Below are 20,128 nucleotides of genomic sequence, written 5' to 3' on the forward strand. Positions count from 1 at the left end.
TAAAGCAAACAGCGGTCCTGCATAGAATACACAAGAATTGTTATGACTGCCGTCTATAGGTAGATTTAAGTTACATCCTCCAAATGCTGCTGATCCAAGGTTGATAGTGGGGCAATGCATGGACTGTATAGCATCTATAAAGCCTGTTCATTCCAATCTGTTAAAAAAAAAAAAAAAACATAGTTGGAAGGAAGGAGAGGCCATAGCAGTCAATCTTTATAATCTTGAGAGAAATCTTAAGCTGCACTATTAAGTTACTAAGAACAGGTGCACACCTCTGTGCAACAGATGAACTAATAATAGTATGTTGGAAAGACAAAATTAAAAATTAAGACCAACACTTATGCACAAAAAGGCATGATCTGTGTCAGGTTTTCTTTGTTTGGTTTGGCAACAAAATCTGGCAATGTCTGTATGACTTTGTTCATGACATTTCTTAAGTAGATTTGTAGTTGTTTCCGTCGTTCCTCCACAAATTTTGCATCCTAGAAATAAAAAAAAATACATCATATGTTTGTCTCAATAAATTCATACAGTTATTTACCAAATTTAACTTTTGGCTGCTAAGATGGCCACATGTATTATGAATGTGCACACTTTGACTTTGAACATGACTTATTGGCATAAGATGACTGCATACAGAGAACTTACCAAAAATGATGCCATGCTTAACCTCTTCATGACTGAGCTTGTTTTTAGTTTCTGTTCGTAAATGACTGACACACTTTTGACATTTTTGCTGTGCGATTCTTCCACGTCAGTAATATACTTTCTTACAAAGTGCATCCACACATATTATATATTGTTTTTTAGAGGACAGATAGGGCTATATATTTATATCACATATGTGTGTCTAACGCCTCACTTAGGACAAATAAAAAATAAAAAACGAGGAAAAAACGTTAAAAAAAAGTTTTGATTTGTAGTATTTTTTTTACAAAACCAGCACGGCTAAAAAAAAAAAAAAAATGCAATAAATACATTCATTTATTTGTCCCTTATTTTTATTATTTTTAACACATTTTTTTTTTTTTTACACTTTTCACTTTTTTTTTAAACGTAAAAATGTTATTTTATTTATTTAATTATATCAAGCAATCATTGTGAATTAATCTCACTATTACTGCTTGATAAATTAATAAATTTTTGGTTATTATCAGGTTGCTTCAAACTTCAGAACAGCCAATAATAAGTTAGTGACACTGATCCTGCAGCAGTTCAGTTTTTCTGATTGTTGCAACAACGATCAGCAAACTGAAACATTCTTTTTTCAGGAATAGATACATTATGTATCTCTTTGCTGCTCTTCCTTTTAAATCTGTATCTGTTCTCATGCTGTGCAGAACTTCTGTTTTGCAGCAGACTGCCTTGTCTCTGGAATGGCTACATAGTGTCTGTGTGTACGTTTGCAACCTGAGCCAGCACTACAGGAAGAGGCCCTGAGCTGCAAAGGGAAGTTCTCCCCAAGCATGAGAAGACATGAGGATTTAAAAGGAAGAACAGCAAAGAGAAGGGAAACTACCATGGATTACAGTAAGGCACACATTACAGTATTGGTTTATGTTAAAAAATCTGAGGGTTTAATGTCACTTTAACTACTTAAAGCCAAACTCCAGACATGATCATTTTACTAGCTTTAAAGGTACTTTACCTAATTTGTGTTGAAGTTATTGTTTCGCTGCCCCCTTTCCACTGGGCCATTCACAAAATGTATCTTGTTGCCAAGCGTTTTCTGAATGGTTATGCGGGGAGAGGGACTGAGACAGGACGCCAGTGCTGATGTCTATCTATCAGTCTATCAGTGCTTGTGTTGGCAGCAGGCCAGAAATACAGTGGGAGTTCAGGAAAATTAAATGGATCTCTTTTAAAGTAGTTGTAGGAAAACCTTTAGGGCACTGTTACACACCTGAGGTGAAGACACGCAGACACCTCTAAAGCTAGTAATATTATTCTAGCCAAAGTTGGGTTTTAATCGATTGATCCCTGTACAACCAGAAAGATCAATCTATGGGATTATGAAACATGAAGATCAGTTAGCAAAGTGATATTTGTTTTAGAGCTGATAGTTTCATTCTTTTGAATGGCCTTTAGTTTGTTTTCTTTAAAGAACTGGGATTTTCAATATTATAGTTTTCCCCTTTTTTTTCTTTATAATGATTTGTTTAAAGGAGAAGTACCAAGATAATAAAATATACTATTCCCAGTTCTTGGAGATGGCATGGAACACTGCAGCTGTCCAACACTGGCTTGATACCAAGAGCTGAAGATCACGTAACTGCTGATTGCTCAGTTTACAGTCTTCTCCCTGCAGAGAGCAGTGACTGTCTGTCACGTACCTGGTTGGAGACTGAATGTGTGAGGAGGCCCCCATTGCACCTCATGTCCCTAGGACTCTGGAGTTGGGGACAGAGTCCAAGCAGACAGCGAGTGGCATGGGTGCCAGTGGTGGTAACACCGTGCAAGCTGGAGTCCAGATGATGGTTGCAGAGCAGGGCAAGATCCGTAATCAAGGTCAAACGAGCCAAGGTCACACCAGTCGGGCAAGCAAGGAACAAAAGGATGAGGCAGAGGCAAAGTCCGGGAATAATGTTTCAAGGTCAAGGGGCAGGCAGCAAACAAGATTGGTCAAATAGCAAATCCGGGTCAGAAGTCTGGCAATACAAAGCAAGGAATTACAGGGGAGCTGAAAGACAATCTAGCAATTTGGAGACAGGCAGCCTGAGCTTAAATAGAGAGATCCATCAGCCCATTGTGTCACTTCCTGTGCGCGTTTGGTGCGCTTTTTTGCGGCCGGTCCGCGGGAAGGCGTGCATGCGCGCAAGTGCCCATTTTCTAATGGCATGGAAAACGGAACTCCATGCAGATCGCTGTCGGTCACCAATCCCCACCAGGATTCCCCCCTCCCCTCTCTGCTGCTCCAGCGCTCACTGGAGAGACAAACAGGGGAGGGGCAAACAAAGCTGGCTCTAGCTCTCGAGCCAGTTGTCAATCCGGCAGCAGGGTAGATCACAACAATTTGGTTGGGATTCTTCCCGGCTGCAATGTGGCTCTTCACGGTCAGCAGACATCGGTCAGTAGCCTGCTATATGCTGATTTTGGGTCACAGGAGTACATCAGTAAAGCCCAAAAATTACTTGGCTTAACTTCTCCTTTAAGGTATTTATTGTAATTTTGTCATAAAGTGACAACCAATCTGGAATATGCCACACGATCATGCAATTTGCCTGGTTTGATATTGGCCTAAAACTGGGTTCAAGCATGTACAGTCCCTGACTGCCAGTTTCAGTAGGAAGTGTTCTCTCAGGGTTTTATTGTTGTTGCTCCATTGTCATAGCTTGTTATTGCTCTCCTCCCACTAACACCACTTCTGCAAGTGCTGTCAATGCCTCCTTGATTTGTTACAACATAAAATTGCAATGAAATCCTTACAGGGACACACATAGTTGCCAGCCTTTGGAAAACAATTGTGCTGGGCACCTTGAGGGGTTGAGAGGAGTAATGGCCCAGACAAAGTGCGCCGGCTGCTGCACACATAAGAGTCTGGCCAAAAGTGAGTGTGGCCAAAAACGTGTGTCTCGCTTAATGGTGTATGGCTTGAATTGTCACAATTTTCCTATATACTTTGTTATGTGCAAGGCACAATAGGGCTCTATTTTAGACCATTTGACCAGGTGAGACCATTTGCAGTGCTGTATTGGTCTGGATGCTTTAGGCATTGCCACATCTCACCAGCTGTTAAATATAGTAAGGAGGATTTATCAAAACTGGAGCAGACAACATCTGGAGCAGCTGTGCATGGCAACCAATCAGCATCACTCTTTCATTTTCAAATCTTAACTGAACAAACTGAAGATAAAAGCTGATTGGCTGCCCTGGGCAACTGCTCCAGATTCTGTCTGTTCCAGTTTTGATAAATTCCCCCCCAGTGTGTTTCCTGCCCAGCCTCCCAATTTACCTTTCTTTTTAAACTATGCTCAGACTAGCACTCTTGGCCTAAGGAACTGTGTATTCCTAGCCCTAGGCCCCAGTTCCTGTGTTTATCCCCTTAAAGTAGTTAAAGTGACATTAAACCCTCAGATTTTTTAACATAAACCAATACTGTAATGTGTGCCTTACTGTAATCCATGGTAGTTTCCCTTCTCTTTGCTGCTCTTCCTTTTAAATCCTCATGTCTTCTCATGCTTGGGGAGAACTTCCCTTTGCAGCTCAGGGCCTCTTCCTGTAGTGCTGGCTCAGATTACAAACCATGTATCCATTCCTGAGACGAGGCAGTCTGCTGCAAAACAGAAGTTCTGCCCAGCATGAGAACAGATACAGATTTAAAAGGAAGAGCAGCAAAGAGAAGGGAAGCAACCATGGATTACAGTAAGGCGCACATTACAGTATTGTTTTATGTTAAAAAATCTGAGGGTTTAATGTCACTTTAAGGACAAAGGCCTTTTTTAAATTTTTTTGTTTACATGATGTAATCCACATTTTAGGCCTGAAAATTACGTAAAACCCACAAATATTATATATTTTCTGAAAGCGCAACTTATTATCAAACCCACAAATGTAGTGAAAAATGCACTTAAGTTAAATGTAATGCCCCAAAACACTATATAAAACAATGTTGTAAAATATCAAATATGAGGTTACAACGAGTAAATAGATACCCAACATGCCCAAGGTTAAAAATTGCATGGGTCCTTGAAACTGTGACAGAATTCAGTACCCCAAAAAGTCCATACACGACGCTTTAAAAAGCCCCTACAGGTCATCAGTTTAGAGATACTCATAAATATTGGCCCTAGAATTATTGCTCACATTCTAGCATGTGCAGCGATACCTCAGCATGAGTCGTCATCGTCGTTTTCCTACGTAGGCACACCTGATGTGTGTTTAGGTGACGACGGCTTGCTCGCGGGGGCGGGGACTTAAAAAAAATTAAAATTATTTTTACATTTCATGTATTTAATATTATTTTTTAAACAGTTTTTTTTAAAAACTTTATTTTAATTGCTATCACATAGAGGGGCTTTTAATCCCCCTATGTGATAGCATATTGGTGGTGACAGGTCCTCTTTAAGATGATACTGGGGGTCCAAAAGACCCTTACTGTCACTTTTCTACTTTAAATAAGCCATTGAATTGCAGATCACACTTAAATAGCTTATTGCTGGGCTTCAGGAGCTATGACAGCTATGGGACCGGAAGTGATGCAATAGGCATCGCTCCCAATACCATAGAACAGGGAGGAGATCGGTGAATGGACGTTCGCCGCTCTCCTCCCCAGATTCCCACCGACACCTGAGATGCCGGTCCCATAGGAGGGGCAGTGGAGCCTGGGAAACACGGCGGGGGTGTCGGGCAAGGGGGGCGAATCGTAGAATCGCTTCTACTGTAAAGCCGGCCGCCGGCTCTACAAATCTGAACAGAGTCCCGGCGGCTTTTCCGTTTTACCCCCTTTTTCCTGTCATGGGACGTGAAGGGGTTATAGTTTCTAGAATATACCGTGTTCCAAGAGTATTTCCTAGTTTCACTAAGACCCTTTGTTCCAGAGCTCCAGTTCCTCAGATCCCCCTGTACTCCAGTGACTTGTGCTCTTCTGTGACCCCATTGGCACCTTTGTGTTCCCTGTACTCTCCTGTCAGCTTCAAACAACCCTGCACTTGTGTGTCCCCTGTGCACTGTAACCTGTTTACAGTGTGTTCCCAGTGCACTCCAGCCAGCTATTGCTTTCACTCTACTTTAGTAACCTTTGGCCTTGTCTCCTGCTGATCAATGTGAGCAATTATGTTGCGCTTGGTAGTGAGCAATGTTCTTACTGTGTCATCTTGCTATTTATATTCAAGTGAAAAATAAAAAAATAAAATTGATGGATAAATGAATAAATGAGTGAATAAAGATTCATAAATTAGTGTAAAATATGTATAATAAATAAATAAATTATTATAATTAGTAAACTGTGTCTTTGTTCTGTTCAATATTTCGTTGATAAAAATGTGATAATAAAAATGTGATAATAAAACAGTATTCTGTGATTAAACGCTCAATCCCACGTCTGTAGGGATTACATATACATTCAGATTCTAAAGTTTGATCTCATCATTCGATTGGTTGATTATAATTACACAGCTATACAAAAAATAGCTCACATAAAACCATTTATCATCGCCCCAAAACGAAAAAACGAAAAAAGCAAAAAGAAAAGCAATGTCTCCATATAAGACGTGGATTAGGGTTACGCAAAAGATTCTTTCAATCACCAAGGCATTTAACTCTTTCACTCAGAGGAGAAAAATGAATGAAAACCAAAAGAAAGGGAACCCAAAAAATAACAAAGAAAAAAGTGTCTATTACTTTGTCTTCAATCCATAAGTCCTCAAAAATTCTTTATATTTCTCTCTCTCCTCCAAACGGTCAGCACACGGTTCTGATGCCGGTGTCAAACGCCCTCCAGGAGCAGCCCAGCCGAGCGAGGAAGACAGGAAAAAGGACACAAGAGAGAAAGCAGATCTAAGTGTAGTCACGAAAGTCCTTTATTCCAAATATAAATGATTACACTTACGAAATGGTTTGAGTAAAAATCGCATGTGGGTGTAAACGGCGCCCAGCCTTTGAAGGTTTATCCGGTATGTCAGGAAGGAAGCAGCGGGTCCCCTTGACGCGTTTCGTCAGTCTTTGACTTTTTCAAAAGATACCCTTTTGAAAAAGGGTAACATAATTGCTCACATTGATCACGGTTATACACATTGTTGCAGCTGGTGTTTTCACATAGTTTTTCCAGCGCAACTAAATTGGTTAAAGTTGTCTCCTGCTGAGCCTTGTCCACTGCCTAACCTTCTAAGTACCGTAGCACTTAGCTTTTGCCTTTGTTTCCTGGTTTCCTCGTCTGATGTGTAGGGTGAAGCTGGGGATCTCAACCTGAGGTCAGTATGCAGAAAAATCCATCTTCACCATCAGGAGCTCTTGTGAACACCAGCTGCCCCTTAGATTATCCCACACTACCTTCTAAGTACCGCAGCACTCCACTCTAGCCACAGACTTCCAGCCCTCTCCTATTCCACAGCTCCAGTTCATAATTGTACCCTCTCCTTTCTCTTGTGGCTGTCAGCCTACACTGCTCGCACCTCTCCAATCACTTATGTTGCCTCAACAAGTGTATCTAGGGTCCACATTCTTGAGTTTGGATGACATTGTTGCGTTCTGACTTCCCTGCTTCAACCCTTTCTGATCCTGGTTTGTATCTTTATCTCGCTTCCTGTCTGGAATTTTTGTACCTCCTGCTTCCCGTCTGTTGCTCATCCTGACTTGTATCCTGACCTCACTTCCTGTCTGACGTTCTGGTACCTCTGCTGCCCAGCTGTTGTTGATCCTGGCTTGTCCTGACTATGGCTCTTCTACCACCTACCAGTTCCCAGACTGCCTGCTGACCTCCTGCTGCATCTGGACTGTACTTATATCTTGGACTGTACAATATCTTATCATCCTTTTAATCTGACTTTTGAGAATTGATTTATTTTTTATTTTATTTTTTATATATTTTTTAGCACTGACAGGGTTTCAATATAAAAAGTGAAAACATTGCTATATGACGAAATGGATATTTATATTGGTAGGGTGCAACCAAAGGGTTGAATATCAAGCTAGGTTTAAACTGGCCAATGATCAAGACTCTTTTTTGGGGTGCTCCACTAAAATTTTATTGATTTGAAGTAAAATCTTGTGGATAGCCATTTTGTTTTTATTTTTAATTTTATGGCCACATAGATCATAGGTTTTATTATTGTGTAGGGCAACATCCAATGGGAACTCTGGGGTAATGAGGATGTACAGAACTGCCAACACAAATTACGGTGCTCCATACAGCCCACCAGGGCGAGCCCCCCTGGTCAGCCTTGCTACATAACATGTTGAATAAAAAAAAATCAAGGGAAAAAAAAGTGTTGTCTTCAAAAGCTATTTACATTTTTCCAGCATGTTACACATTTGTAGAAGATATTATTTGAACGTTTTTTTTCAAGATCTCGAAAGTTCAGATGTCAAGGCAAAAATGAAGATGGCAAGTGTCCGAGCCTGCAATGACAACCCTCTGCAATAATCTCCAGCAAGTGTCTCTTAGCAACCTGGGATGACCGTGTAAATGAGCACATAACCACTAGCAAAAGTAACCTACCCCAGGCAGCAAAAATAATCTTGCACTGGTAGCAATAATAATCCCCCCCATAAAATATTTAAAAATATTTCTCACAGGCAGCAATAATAAGTTGTTATTGCTGCCCTGGGGTAGACTTATTAACCACCTGCTGTCCAGCTGTTGTAATGAAACAGCCAGACAGCGGCTTCTTGGATGCGGGTGGGCATTTTTAGATGTCCTCCGCGCTTGTGTTCGCATTGTTCCCGCACTGTCCTTCGGACAGTGCAGTTTCAAAAACAAGGTATAGAGCCAGTGAAATTGGCTCTATACCTTGTGATCTAGCTGTGACAAATCACAGCTGTCAAAATTGTAAACAAAAGCTGTGGTTTGCAGCCTTCATCTCCTCTCTCACACACCGTTCAGATGTGAGAGAGGAGATTGAAATCTTCATAACGATCGTCCACAGTAAGAATTAAAGTGACATACACACCAAAATAGTACACTGTCAGTGCAGATGACAGTGTCTCAGTGCGATTTAGTGTTACTCAGTGGTTTAACCAGTGTCTCGGTGCGATTCACAGTGTCTCAGTGCATATCGCAGTGTCATCAGTGCAGATCACAGTGTCATCAGTGTGATTCACACTGTCAATCTGATTAAGTGTCATTAGTGTGATTCAAAGTGTCAGCAGTGCGATTCACGGTGTCATCAGTGAGATTCAAATTGTCAGCGTGATTTACAGTGTCATCATTGCATATCGCAGTGTCATCAGTGCAGATCACAGTGTCATCAATGTGATTCACACTGTCAGTGTGATTCAAAGTGTCAGCAGTGTGATTCACAGTATCATCAGTGAGATTCAAGGTGTCAGTGTGATTCACAGATTCAAAGTGTCAGTGGGATTTATTCAGTGCCCACAAAAATCCACTACTAAAATGTCAAAAAATTGTACAGCAGTGAGGAGGCGTTTCAAATTCTCAGCATGTCTTGTGAGAGTGACAGAGAGGCCTCCCTGTCAGATTCTGGATCAGAGTATGAACCTGTGAAAGCAGTGGTTCAGCATCCACCTCTGATTTAGATGAAGAACTTGTCCCAGCTAAAAGGTCCAGGTGTGCTGTCCAACATCCAGCTGACATGCAGTAGACAAGCACCAGCAGTGCCGCTTATCCACATGCAGTGGCAAGCACCAGTACTGCCGCTCATCCCCATACAGTGTCAAGCACCAGTACTGCCGCTCGTCCCCAAGCAGAGGCAAGCACCAGTAGTGGGGTGATCCAACATCAGCCACAAAGAATTAGGCCCCAAACCCATGTTAATGTACCAGAGGCATTTGCAAATCCCTTGTGGCTACCCTCTTGTTCAGCAAATTCGGTGATCCCCCCCATTTACTGCCCATCCAGGGGTCCAAGTGTAAACGGAGATTTTTACCACAATCCAATTTTTTTATTTGCTTTTTACTGAAGACCGATTCAATTTAATTGTTGACCAAACCAACCTTTATTATCAACAGTTCACTGTAAGAAACCCCAGTTCTTTTTATTCCAGACCATTTGAGTGATGACCCCTTACTATTTCTGAATTTAAAACCTTTCTCGGCCTAACACCCAATATGGGACTCATCCAAAAAAATTAACTTAATTCATACTGGTCTACACACCCAAAAAAAATTGTGTGGGACCTATTGTCACCCCTATTCCCCCAGGGATACCACCTCTATGTGGACAATTTTTATAGTAGCATGCTCCTGTACGGTGCAATCAAATTGGATTGGTTTTCCTCAAAATCTAGTCTACAAGAATCTGAAAAGAGGGGAGTCAGCCAGTTTGAGGAATGAGGAACTTTTATCCCTCAAATGTAAAGACAAACGGGATGTTTACATGCTTTCATCCATCCACCCTGACACCTCTGTGGAAATCCAAAGAAGATCTGTTTTTTCCCCAAAACATCAGTGTCCACAAATACAATCTCTATATGGGTGAAGTAGATTTCAATGACCAGATGATGCAGCTACAGCCCTACTTGGCAACCAGAAGTTCTGTTCACTGGTACAAAAAAGTTTCCATTTATCTTTTTTAATTGGCGATGAACATTTCATACGATAATTTTAAGTCTTCAGAAAGAGCTGGCTCTTACCTCCAATATCCAGAAGAAATGATTACAGCCCTAATTAACCAGGAAAGGCCTGATCCTGAAAATCCTCACTCTGATGCAGTCAGAGTTCCCTGATAAGATTCTTTCCACCCAAGAAGACCGGACACCCCCACAAAATGCTGCGTGTGTAGCAAAAAAGGAATTAGGCGGGACACACATTACTATTGTCCATACTGTCCCTCAAAACCTGGCCTCTGCATTAAAGATTGCTTCCGCCTCCACCATACCTCACTGTGATGGAGCACTTTGAAAGGCTCAAGGTGCTCCATGGTATTTACTCTCTCTTGTCTAGGCTGTGAAAAAGTCTCACATGTGCTACTGGGGCCTAACTGGAGTAGAAGAATGTGTTTTGCAGTATAATTCTGAGTATGCCTATGCTATGTGTTAATAATAGCTTACTAATTTACAACTTTGTATTTCTTCATTTTCTAAAAACTTGTGGAAAAAGAATTAACTCAAAACAGTCACCATGTGTTTCTACCGTCCTGGCACGCCAAGGCCTCCAAAAATGCAATAGGTACTGCATGCACTGTACTGTCATTTGAGGAGGCGACAAGGATGGTGACCTGTGACATTGCATGCATCAGTGACACGATCCCTCATGTGTTCTTATGCTGTAGCATACTCTGCGTGGAATTATGCATAGGGCACTTGAGGCAGAACAGTGGAAGGAAGAGGAGGACTTCCTTTCCTCTCAAGGCCCCCTTTATGCAGAAACCATTCCTGTGGGGCCGCAGATAACACAAGAGGAGGAGCAGGATTATGGCAGCCATGGGGGCATTGCAAAAGTGAATGACATACAGCAGTCCTCAAGGGAGGGTTTTCTGTACCCAGGCTGGGAGGAGGTAGTGCACGATAGTGACATCCTCAGTGACCCTGAAGTCTCTGATTCTTATCCCTCCTCAAACTTACAGTGCATGGGCACAGGATGAAACAACTTGAGGATGCGCTGAAGAGAAACTTATGTACAGGGCCGTCTTTAAGGCAGGGCAAAAAGGGCATTTGCCCAGGGCCCAGTCATTGCTGTGGGGCCCAAACCAGCTGCCCCTTGACCACGTGTAGTGTCAGACTGCAAACCCAGCTCTGACTGTAACTCAGGAGGTGTGGGGGAGCAGGAGCAGAGCTCGGCAGCAAAGTGTTAATAAGCTGTGACAGTGTAGCAGGTGGATGGGGCACTGCCACAGGAACAATGTACTCAGCTCTTCAGACGTCTTGGGCTGTGTTTTCCCCTGTATGCCTCCTCTGACAGGAAGTTAGTGCTGATGATAAGAAGAGCCTCAGCTTTTGCCTGGAGCCAGCTAGGAGGTAATATTATAGTCAGAGGATTGAGTGTTCCTGAGAGAGAGTGACGGCCCCTGCATGGACTGAGGGAAGCTTTGCTGCTGCAGACAGAGGGTGACAGTCCCAGCATGGAGCTGCGTTCCACGTCCCCCCCTGTCATCACTGGAATGCACTAGATCGCATAATATAATTCTCCCTGCGTGCATGCATGACCTATTTTTTGCGATTGCAATGCACCATGGGCATTGTTGTGTCATGTGTTCTGGTGCAGTTAAATGCACTGCAAGGCAGGAGACCTGGCTGTGGTGCCTTTGACTTGAATGTATATCCAGGCTCCCTCATGCGATACAGTGCATTCCAGCTACCAACCGTGCTGGAACACACTGGATTAGTGGTAAACAAGCCCTTTGATGTGATGGAAGCTGCCTGTAGAGTCCTGTGTGTAATCTGCTAAAAAACAAATAGAAAAGTAAGAAATACTTTGTAAATGTGAATTGGGTGTGCTATATGAATGGGAACAGGTAACATATAGTAGGGGGCAGAAAATGCACTATAAAGAAATGTCACCAGCACATCAAATGCTTTTAGGATAGCAAAATGTTCATTTATTTGCCATTCCTTGTCAGAAAAACAAGCGCCTGATGAAGGGACCCTGCACGGTCCCGAAAGCGCTTGTTTTTCTGACAAGGAACTGTAAATAAACAAACATTTGGCTATCCTAAAAGGATGTTTTGGTGTGCTGGTGACATTTCTATATATTGCTGTTTGTGGCGCCATCCGCAGTCACTGCGGGCACCCACCCCATTACAAGGGACTTTCGGTAAGGAGTGCAACAAGTAAAGATGTTTTTTTTCTTAACTGTGTAAGCCCAAATCCTTGCACTGGCCCTGCTGTACAGTGCATATTGTGACCATATGATGTTTCACAGGGTGAAGGGGGCGGGTGGGGGTGGGGGGCCAAGAAAATGTTTGCCCAGGGTCCGGTTAATATTAAAGACAGCCCTGCTTATGTAAGCGTGCTTATGTAACACCATTTCAGACACTGGTAGGTTACCATGTCATGAAAGTGGTGCTTCTGAGGCTTTGGTTGGTCAAAATAAGATTGGTGGAGAAGGGGGCTGCCTGACTGATGCCTTTAGAAATATTTTCAGTCCTCAGTGCCCAGGGTTGTTAGCTTTAGGCACCCATCAGCAGCATCTGCATCATATGGTGCAGGATTACCTAGGGGCAAGAGCAGACATGGAGAGATTTCCAACAGACGATCCACTGGGTATTGAGAATAGATCACTGGCCAGATCTTACCCAATATGCAATGGAGCTACTGGGCTGCACTGCATCCAGCGTGTTTTCTGAACGGACATTCAGTGCTGCCGGAGGTTTTGTGACAGATAAAAGAGTGCGTCTGTCCACAGACTCCATTAACCGGCTGACATTTATCAAAATTAATCAGTCCTGGATCAGCAGCAGCTATCAATCCCCTGATGCAGATGTAACGGACTAAATATGTTGGGGATCTGGCATCTCCAGTAGACTGTCTAGGCTGTCAAACTTTGTGGGTGATTATTCTATCTTTAAGTAATATTCTTGGTATAGTGCACTACCAACACTCAAGGCACAATTTCTCCGCACCCGCATGTGACAGGTGCATATCATTTGATTTTTTTTACAGCTGGGTCCAACCTGCACTCGCCAACAGTAAATCTGAAGGGTTATGGTGTGAAGGCACCGCCAACACTAAAGGCGCAATTTTAAAGCGCCTGTTGTTACTTTTATTCAACGTCTGCAAAAGAGATACCAGAATTTATCCCAAAAATCTCTAACCTTCTCACGAGTGTCCTAACATGTGGCCCTGATAAAGGGGAACCCCGTGTGGCCCCAAAAGCGCTTGCTAATGAGAAACAGCATTTGTCAATAAATTAACACTTGATCGCAGTTATTATCGTTTGGTGTGCTGGTGACATCTTCCAATTGTCTACATGTGGAGAAGGATTTGGGGGTCATTGTAGACCACAAACTGAAAGGTAGTTTGCAGTGCCAGGCTGCTGTAAACAAAGCTAGCAGGGTCTTGTCCTGTATTAAAAAGGGGATGTATTGCAGGGACAAGTCTATAATTTTGCCACTTTATAGATCATTGGTTCGACCTCATCTGGAGTACGCGGTCCAGTTCTGGTCACCAGTACTAAGAAAAGATGTCCTTGAGTTGGAAAAAGTCCAGCGAAGGGCAACCAAACTAATTAGGGGTATGGAGGACCAGAGCTACGAGACGAGGCTACTAAATTTAAACATGTTCACATTAGAGGTGAGGAGATTAAGGGGGGATATGATTTCCATGTACAAAATGTTTAATGGTGGTAGCAACATTAGCGATAAACTGTTTAAAATTAACTCCGTTACAAAAACTAGAGGCCATAACCTAAAATTGGTGGAAAAAAAATTCCAGCACAAGGTGCGAAGGGGGTTCTTCACAGTAAGATCAGTTAGGGTCTGGAACTCACTGCCACAGGCGGTGATTTCAGCAAATAATGTGGAATTGTTCAAGAAACTTTTGGACGATTTCTTAAGGGACCGTAATATACAGGGGTACGGGTACTCCTAGAATGAGATCCTAATAGGTTGGACTTGATGGACTAATGTCTTTATTCAACCTCAAATACTATGTAACTATGTAACTATGTGGCGGCGCCATCCGCAGTCATTTCGAGCACCCGTCTGCATATTATGGGAATACCAGTATTATTATTATGTAGGATTTATATAGCGCCAACAGTTTGCGCAGCGCTCTACAATATAAGGAAGATATTACAATCACAATACAATTCAAGACAAGATGGTAAGGAGTGCCCTGCCCCTGAGGGCTTACTATCTAAAAGGGAGGAAGAAGTGATTCATGAGGAGGTAGCTGTGTGGGGATGAATTGTTGGAGAACATGAACAGTAAGGAGTGCGGCAAAGGTTTATTTTTTCTTACACCGGGTAAGAAGCACAGCCGCTACCTGTGGACCTCCCTGCCCGCAACCTTAGTTCCCCCCAGTCACCGATACCTACTCCCCTTATTCCCCCAGGAGGCGCCCCTCCTGGCTCCTTAAGTGGTGATGATGTCTCTGAGGTGAGTCAGTCTGGGGACAGGGATTAGAGATCGATTCAGCCCCGGCTCACCACTAAGCAGGATATGGAGGCTATGGCCTTGAAAATTGTGTCGGCCCTCCACCAGGAGGCTCAAGAAATCAAAACGCATGTCTCTGCTTTGGATGGCCAGGTGACAGGCATGGGGGCCTTTACCTCCTCTCTGCTGGAGAGAATGGATGCTTTGGAGGCTGCACATACAGCTATCAGACGACAGCTCATCGCCATGCACCTCAAAATAGACAATGGTGAGAACTGCAACAGGCGCAACAATTTACGGCTTAAGGGTATCTCACCTTGACAGCGCTGATCTCACCTTGACAGTGACTGTTATCCTGAACCAGTAAGCTGCCAGATTCTGAATCACTTATGGACCCGGGTCCAACGTGTCCACGGTCTACGCTCCCAGAATCTGGATGTTCCCCGAGATATCCTGTGTAGGGTACACTTTTTTACTGTGAAGGAAGGGATACTGTACCAGGCCTGGAGTAGAGGTCCCATAGACTTTAATGGCGCTAGTGTCTGGGTTCTCCCGGATCTCTCTAGGCACATGCTTCAGATGCGTAGAGTCCCTCGTCCCTTGTTGGATGTCATCCATTCCTTTGATGCCACGTACAGATGGGGTCACCCTTTCCACCTCATCATCATCCCAAAAGTGACGGGCATCACTTTTCCATCTGCACACTCCAGACCAACTCCCTGCTTTGTTTATCTTCCTGGAGACCCGGTAAATCCCTGTGCAGAACTGGCTGGATTTCACTAGCAATGAATCGGAACTTCCCCCACTTCCTCCCTGATTTGGATGCCCTCTGTCACATTGGCAGTGGCAACGCACCCGAGCCCCTTCTTTGCTTTCTACGTATGTGCAGGAAAATAACTATAAAATTGTTGCGCGCTGGTATAAGGTGCCGGTGGTTTTGCATCATATTGACCCTTCTTCCTCTTAGACTGGCTTTGGGAACTTGCTTACATATTTGGTGTTGTCCTGTATTACAACCTTTCTGGCTCAAGATTTATAGGATATATAACAAACTCCACACTCTAATCTGGCTCCTTCCCCTGAGTCTGCCTTGCTGTCCATTCTACCTTGTGGTTGGTCGCAACAGCGGCCCCATTTAGTTTGATTGTTTCTTTTTAGTCAACAGACAGCTCATTCCACATTTCTGGAAGACCATGGAGACCCCCCCCTATATCGCACTGGATCAGTCTCGTCAATTACCGAAAAAAAATTATCGGTACTCGTTCTCGGTACCAAAATACCGCTATCGGTGCATCCCTAGTGAGTACCCAAGTTTCTGGTGCCACAATGCAACAAACCTGGGCAAGTTCTGGAAAGGAGTAGTTTTGTAAACCAAAGAAAGAATATGATGAGGAGGTCTCTGAGGAGAACACGATGCAACCAACCTGGGCAAGTTCTGGAAAGGAGTTGTTTGTAAACCAAAGAAAGAATACGATGAGGAGGTCTATGAGGAGAACACATCCGCTCAAAGGAACTGAGAGGTCTATGGTAACGTCCAGAAGTGAACAAACAATTACTAAACAGGCGTAGCTGCCAGTCGAGCAGCCAAATCCATCCAGAAGAAGGGGTTGTCAACGGGTAGAGGAAAGAGCCCCTGCTAGGATCCACAAAATCTTTATCTTTGAATTGGAGTATCAGCCAGTGAAGAAGAGGAAATACCTAAGGGCAAGTTAATATTAATAGGGGTTTGAGGGGCCAGGAGGCGAATACAGGCTGCTGTGATCACGCTCCAAAGTCCACATTCTAAGTGAAACGAGTGTAAGAGGAGAAAGTGTAGCTCGAAGAGAGATGGGTATAGGTGAGGTCCATGGCAGAGCTCTAAGATCCAGATAGGATAGGGATTGTTCTACAATTTTAGCGCTCTTAAACCTAAAAAACCATTCCAGGATCCTAGAAATCAAATCAGCTCTATAATAGAGGTCAAAATCAGAGAGGCCAATCCCTTCCCTTCGGACAACAAAGTAGTCGGTGACGAATGCAGGAAATCCCGCGATGCCAGATAGCCCTGATAAAATGTGAGCGAAGAGAGGAAAGAAAGGACCTGGGAACAGTAATCGGAATGGTCAAAAAAATGCAGAGCAATTTGGGAAGGATATGGGTTTGAGGGAGTTCAATAATTCAGATTCTCTACGTATCTTGGAGAGCAATGGGAGATAGTTGAGGGCATAGAGAGATGAAGGAGTCCGTTCTCCATTGAAAGGAGAAAGTGGATTTGAGATGCAAGAGACTCCTATGGTCTAGCAACACATTAAATACTTCGTCTTGTTACACGTCTTCTGGAACTGCCCCGGAATACAGCCCTTCTGGGAGGGGGTCCTGGAAATAGTTGAGAACCTGACGGGGGCAGACCTCAGAGGCGACCCAGCGGCTTGCCTGCTCCATTTGACCAAACGGTCGACCTCAAAATATAAACGCTCGTTAACCCATCACTTGGTAAACGCAGCCAGAGCCTGTATACCCTTGAAGTGACGGGACCCCCAGCCTCCCACAGTCCAGCTATGGCTCGCCAGGGTCCAGGATATATATCTACTGGAAGACCTCACAGCCTCACTGAAAAATACTGAAGCCCGTTTCAATGCCACCTGGATGCCATGGGTGTTCTACAGATCCTCAGCACAGTTCCCTCCCCGGGGGTTCCCAGGACGGCGACCAGGGCTCTTGAAGGGTGTGTTAGGTCCCGTCCGGACACACTCCCCCCCTATTCTTTTCTACCTGCGCTTTCTACTGCTTTTTCTCTAACCACGAGATGCAACTATTTTTTGGGTCTATACCTAAATACGGAAATGTTCTTAATAGTGAAACGGTAATCTGTGGACTTTCACAGAATACGAATTTATTGTGTTTTCGATAAGATAAGTTGTTTATTGATTTGAACTTAGAAGTCTTACTGAATATGTCAGATGTGTTATAATATGTTATATTGCGGATCCAGTGAATGCTGTGTCATCACTGGATCCACTGTCATCGCTGTTTTATGACATTGATTCAGTTAATAAAGAATTTTTAAAAAAATACTTTGTCTTGGAAAGGTTGATCTTAAAGGTGCTCAGGACACAAAAGCGCCTACATTCCACAAGGGAAGGAATACTGATGAGTGGATGGCAGATGTACAGAAGTAAGTCACCCGCATAAAGAGACAGTTTATATTGGTCAGAGCCCACACCTATATTGTGAATTGAATGGTCAGAGCCCACACCTATACTGTGAATTGAAGAGTTTTTACTAATGGTTTGGGCTAGGTTTTCAATAACAATTGCAAAAAGAAGAGGAAAGAGGGGACAGCCCTGGCGGGTGCCATTACTGATGGGAAAAGGGTCCGAAAAAGTACCATTAACTTGGACCTTTGTGGACGGATTAGAGGAAAGGGACATGATCTTACCAAGAATATTGGGGCCCAGGCCAATCTGTTCGAGAGAGGTGAAGGAGAGAGGTGAAGGAATTCCCAGTTCACCCAGTAAAAAGCCTTTTTGGCGTCAAATGATAACAAACACGCAGGGAGGCGATTGTTGTGGATGTAAGAGAGTAAGTGTATGATCTTAGTAGTGTTATCCCTAGCCTCCTTACCTGGAACAAACTCAACCTTATCCCCGTGGATGATACCTTTCTGGCTGAAGGGAGATGAGGCACAGGTCTGTTAGCTAAGGGTTTAGCAAAAAAATGTAAACCACAGTTTAACCCCTTCATGACTGAGACCTTTTTTTTTCATTTTTTGCACCCATGTTATATTCCACATTTTAGGCCTGCAAATTACTTAAAACCCCCAAATTACTTAAAATATATTTTCTGAAAGCCCAGACCCTATAGAATATAATGGTGGCAGTTGCACATATTTATGTTGCACGATATTAGCTCAACTCCTTATCAAACCCCAAAATTTGGTGAAAAATGTACTTAAATGCCCCAAAACACAATAAAATACCAATTTTTAAAAAATAAAATATAAAAGATGAGGTTACAATGAGTAAATGGATACCCAACATGCGAAACGGCAACAAAATTCAGTACCCCAAAAATCCAAATATGACGCTTTAAAAGCCCCCACAGGTCATCAGTTTAGAGATACCCAAAAACACTGGCCCTAGAATGATTGGTCTCCCTCTGGTGTGTGTGGCGATACCCAACGTGGGTAGCGCGTTCGTCGTTTTCATATGTATGCGCACCCGACGCGTGTTTATTATTGTTAGATTTATTTTATTTAATGTTAATTTTAAAAACTGCTATTTTTTTACTTTAATTGCTATCACATAGGGGGGCTTCCAAGCCCCCCATGTGATAGCAGATGGTGGTGACAGATACTCTTTAAGGTGATGCTGGGGGTCCAGAAGACCCCCAGTGTCACCTTTACACTCCAAATAAGTTATTGAAGTGCAGATCAGGTGCTTCAGGAGCCCAGCACTGACAGCTATGGGACCGGAAGTGATGCAATCAGCATCGCTCCCAGTGTTATCTGTGCTTTGTCACCCCAGCAGAGTCAGTGTTACCTGTGCGGTGTCACCCCAGCAGAATCAGTGTTACCTGTGTGTTGGAATACACATTTCGATTACATATATTAAGTTGTAATAGTGTTAAAATAAAAGTGGGTGCACTGAAGGAACCGTAGGGATGGCCAGTGGACGGACTCAATGGGACAGCCAGTGGACAGGCCCATGCAGTGTTCTTAGGGGGACAGGGGGGCCCTGGCCTGAAGCTGTGTACGGGGCCCCAAAATTTCTGATGGCTGCTCTGGTCCTCTGATCCAGACTCATTGAAGGGAATTTATCGAAACTGGAGCAGACAAAATCCGGAGCAGCTGTGCATGGCAACCACTTCTCTCTTCAGTTTTTTCAGTTAAGATTTGAAAATGAAAGAGAGAAGCTGATTGGTTGCCATGCATGGCTGCTCCAGATTTTGTCTGCCAGTTTTGATAAATTCCCCTCTGTGTGTCATCTCTCTTATCTCCTTTTGATTCAGTGTCTAGTGTACTATTGTCCAGCGAGAAACATAGAAGTTTTAGACAGGGATGTCCTGATTGGATCCTGTGTCCCTCAATATATAATAGAGAAATACAATTGTAAGCATTTTATGTAAAAAATGCCAATTGGCGTGTTTTGGCACTGGAGTTTGTGCACTTCCAGGCCTTTAGAACACAATTTCAAGGAGAATTATGGGGTATACCTTTTTTGCATTTGTAGTTTCCTTATGATACAGGAGTACATTTTGGTCCTGTAATCAAAAATGCACCATAAGCTTACAATTCAATGTAATATACTGTAGGTGGGGCTAAGCTCTGTGCTGAGAAGCGATCCTGACAATATTGTCAGGAGCCTCCTCTCCCACTGAGTGACAGCAGCTTGTAGCAGCTGCTGCACGTTCATGAGAACCTGTGCAGGCGTAGCAGCTCAGGCCACATCTTCTGCACATAAGTTAAAAACATATGCGACTTCTGCGCACCACGTCATA

The 20,128-nt window shown here is 43.3% G+C and overlaps 1 protein-coding gene across 1 annotated transcript in view; it reads right to left on the reverse strand.

The window, feature by feature from the left end:
• Positions 1 to 316: 316 nt before the first annotated feature.
• LOC108795732 (sorting nexin-29-like) overlaps positions 317 to 20,128 on the reverse strand; it is a 270,525-nt gene continuing 250,713 nt past the window's right edge. Inside the window, exon 8 of the mRNA XM_018567020.1 lies at positions 317 to 485. Coding sequence (XP_018422522.1) covers positions 342 to 485 — 144 coding nt within the window. The 3' untranslated portion in view covers positions 317 to 341. The remainder of the gene's footprint in view (positions 486 to 20,128) is intronic.

This window comes from Nanorana parkeri, unplaced genomic scaffold (genome assembly GCF_000935625.1).
Source record: "Nanorana parkeri isolate BGI_ZX_2015 unplaced genomic scaffold, ASM93562v1 scaffold998, whole genome shotgun sequence".
Taxonomy (NCBI): Eukaryota; Metazoa; Chordata; class Amphibia; order Anura; family Dicroglossidae; genus Nanorana; species Nanorana parkeri.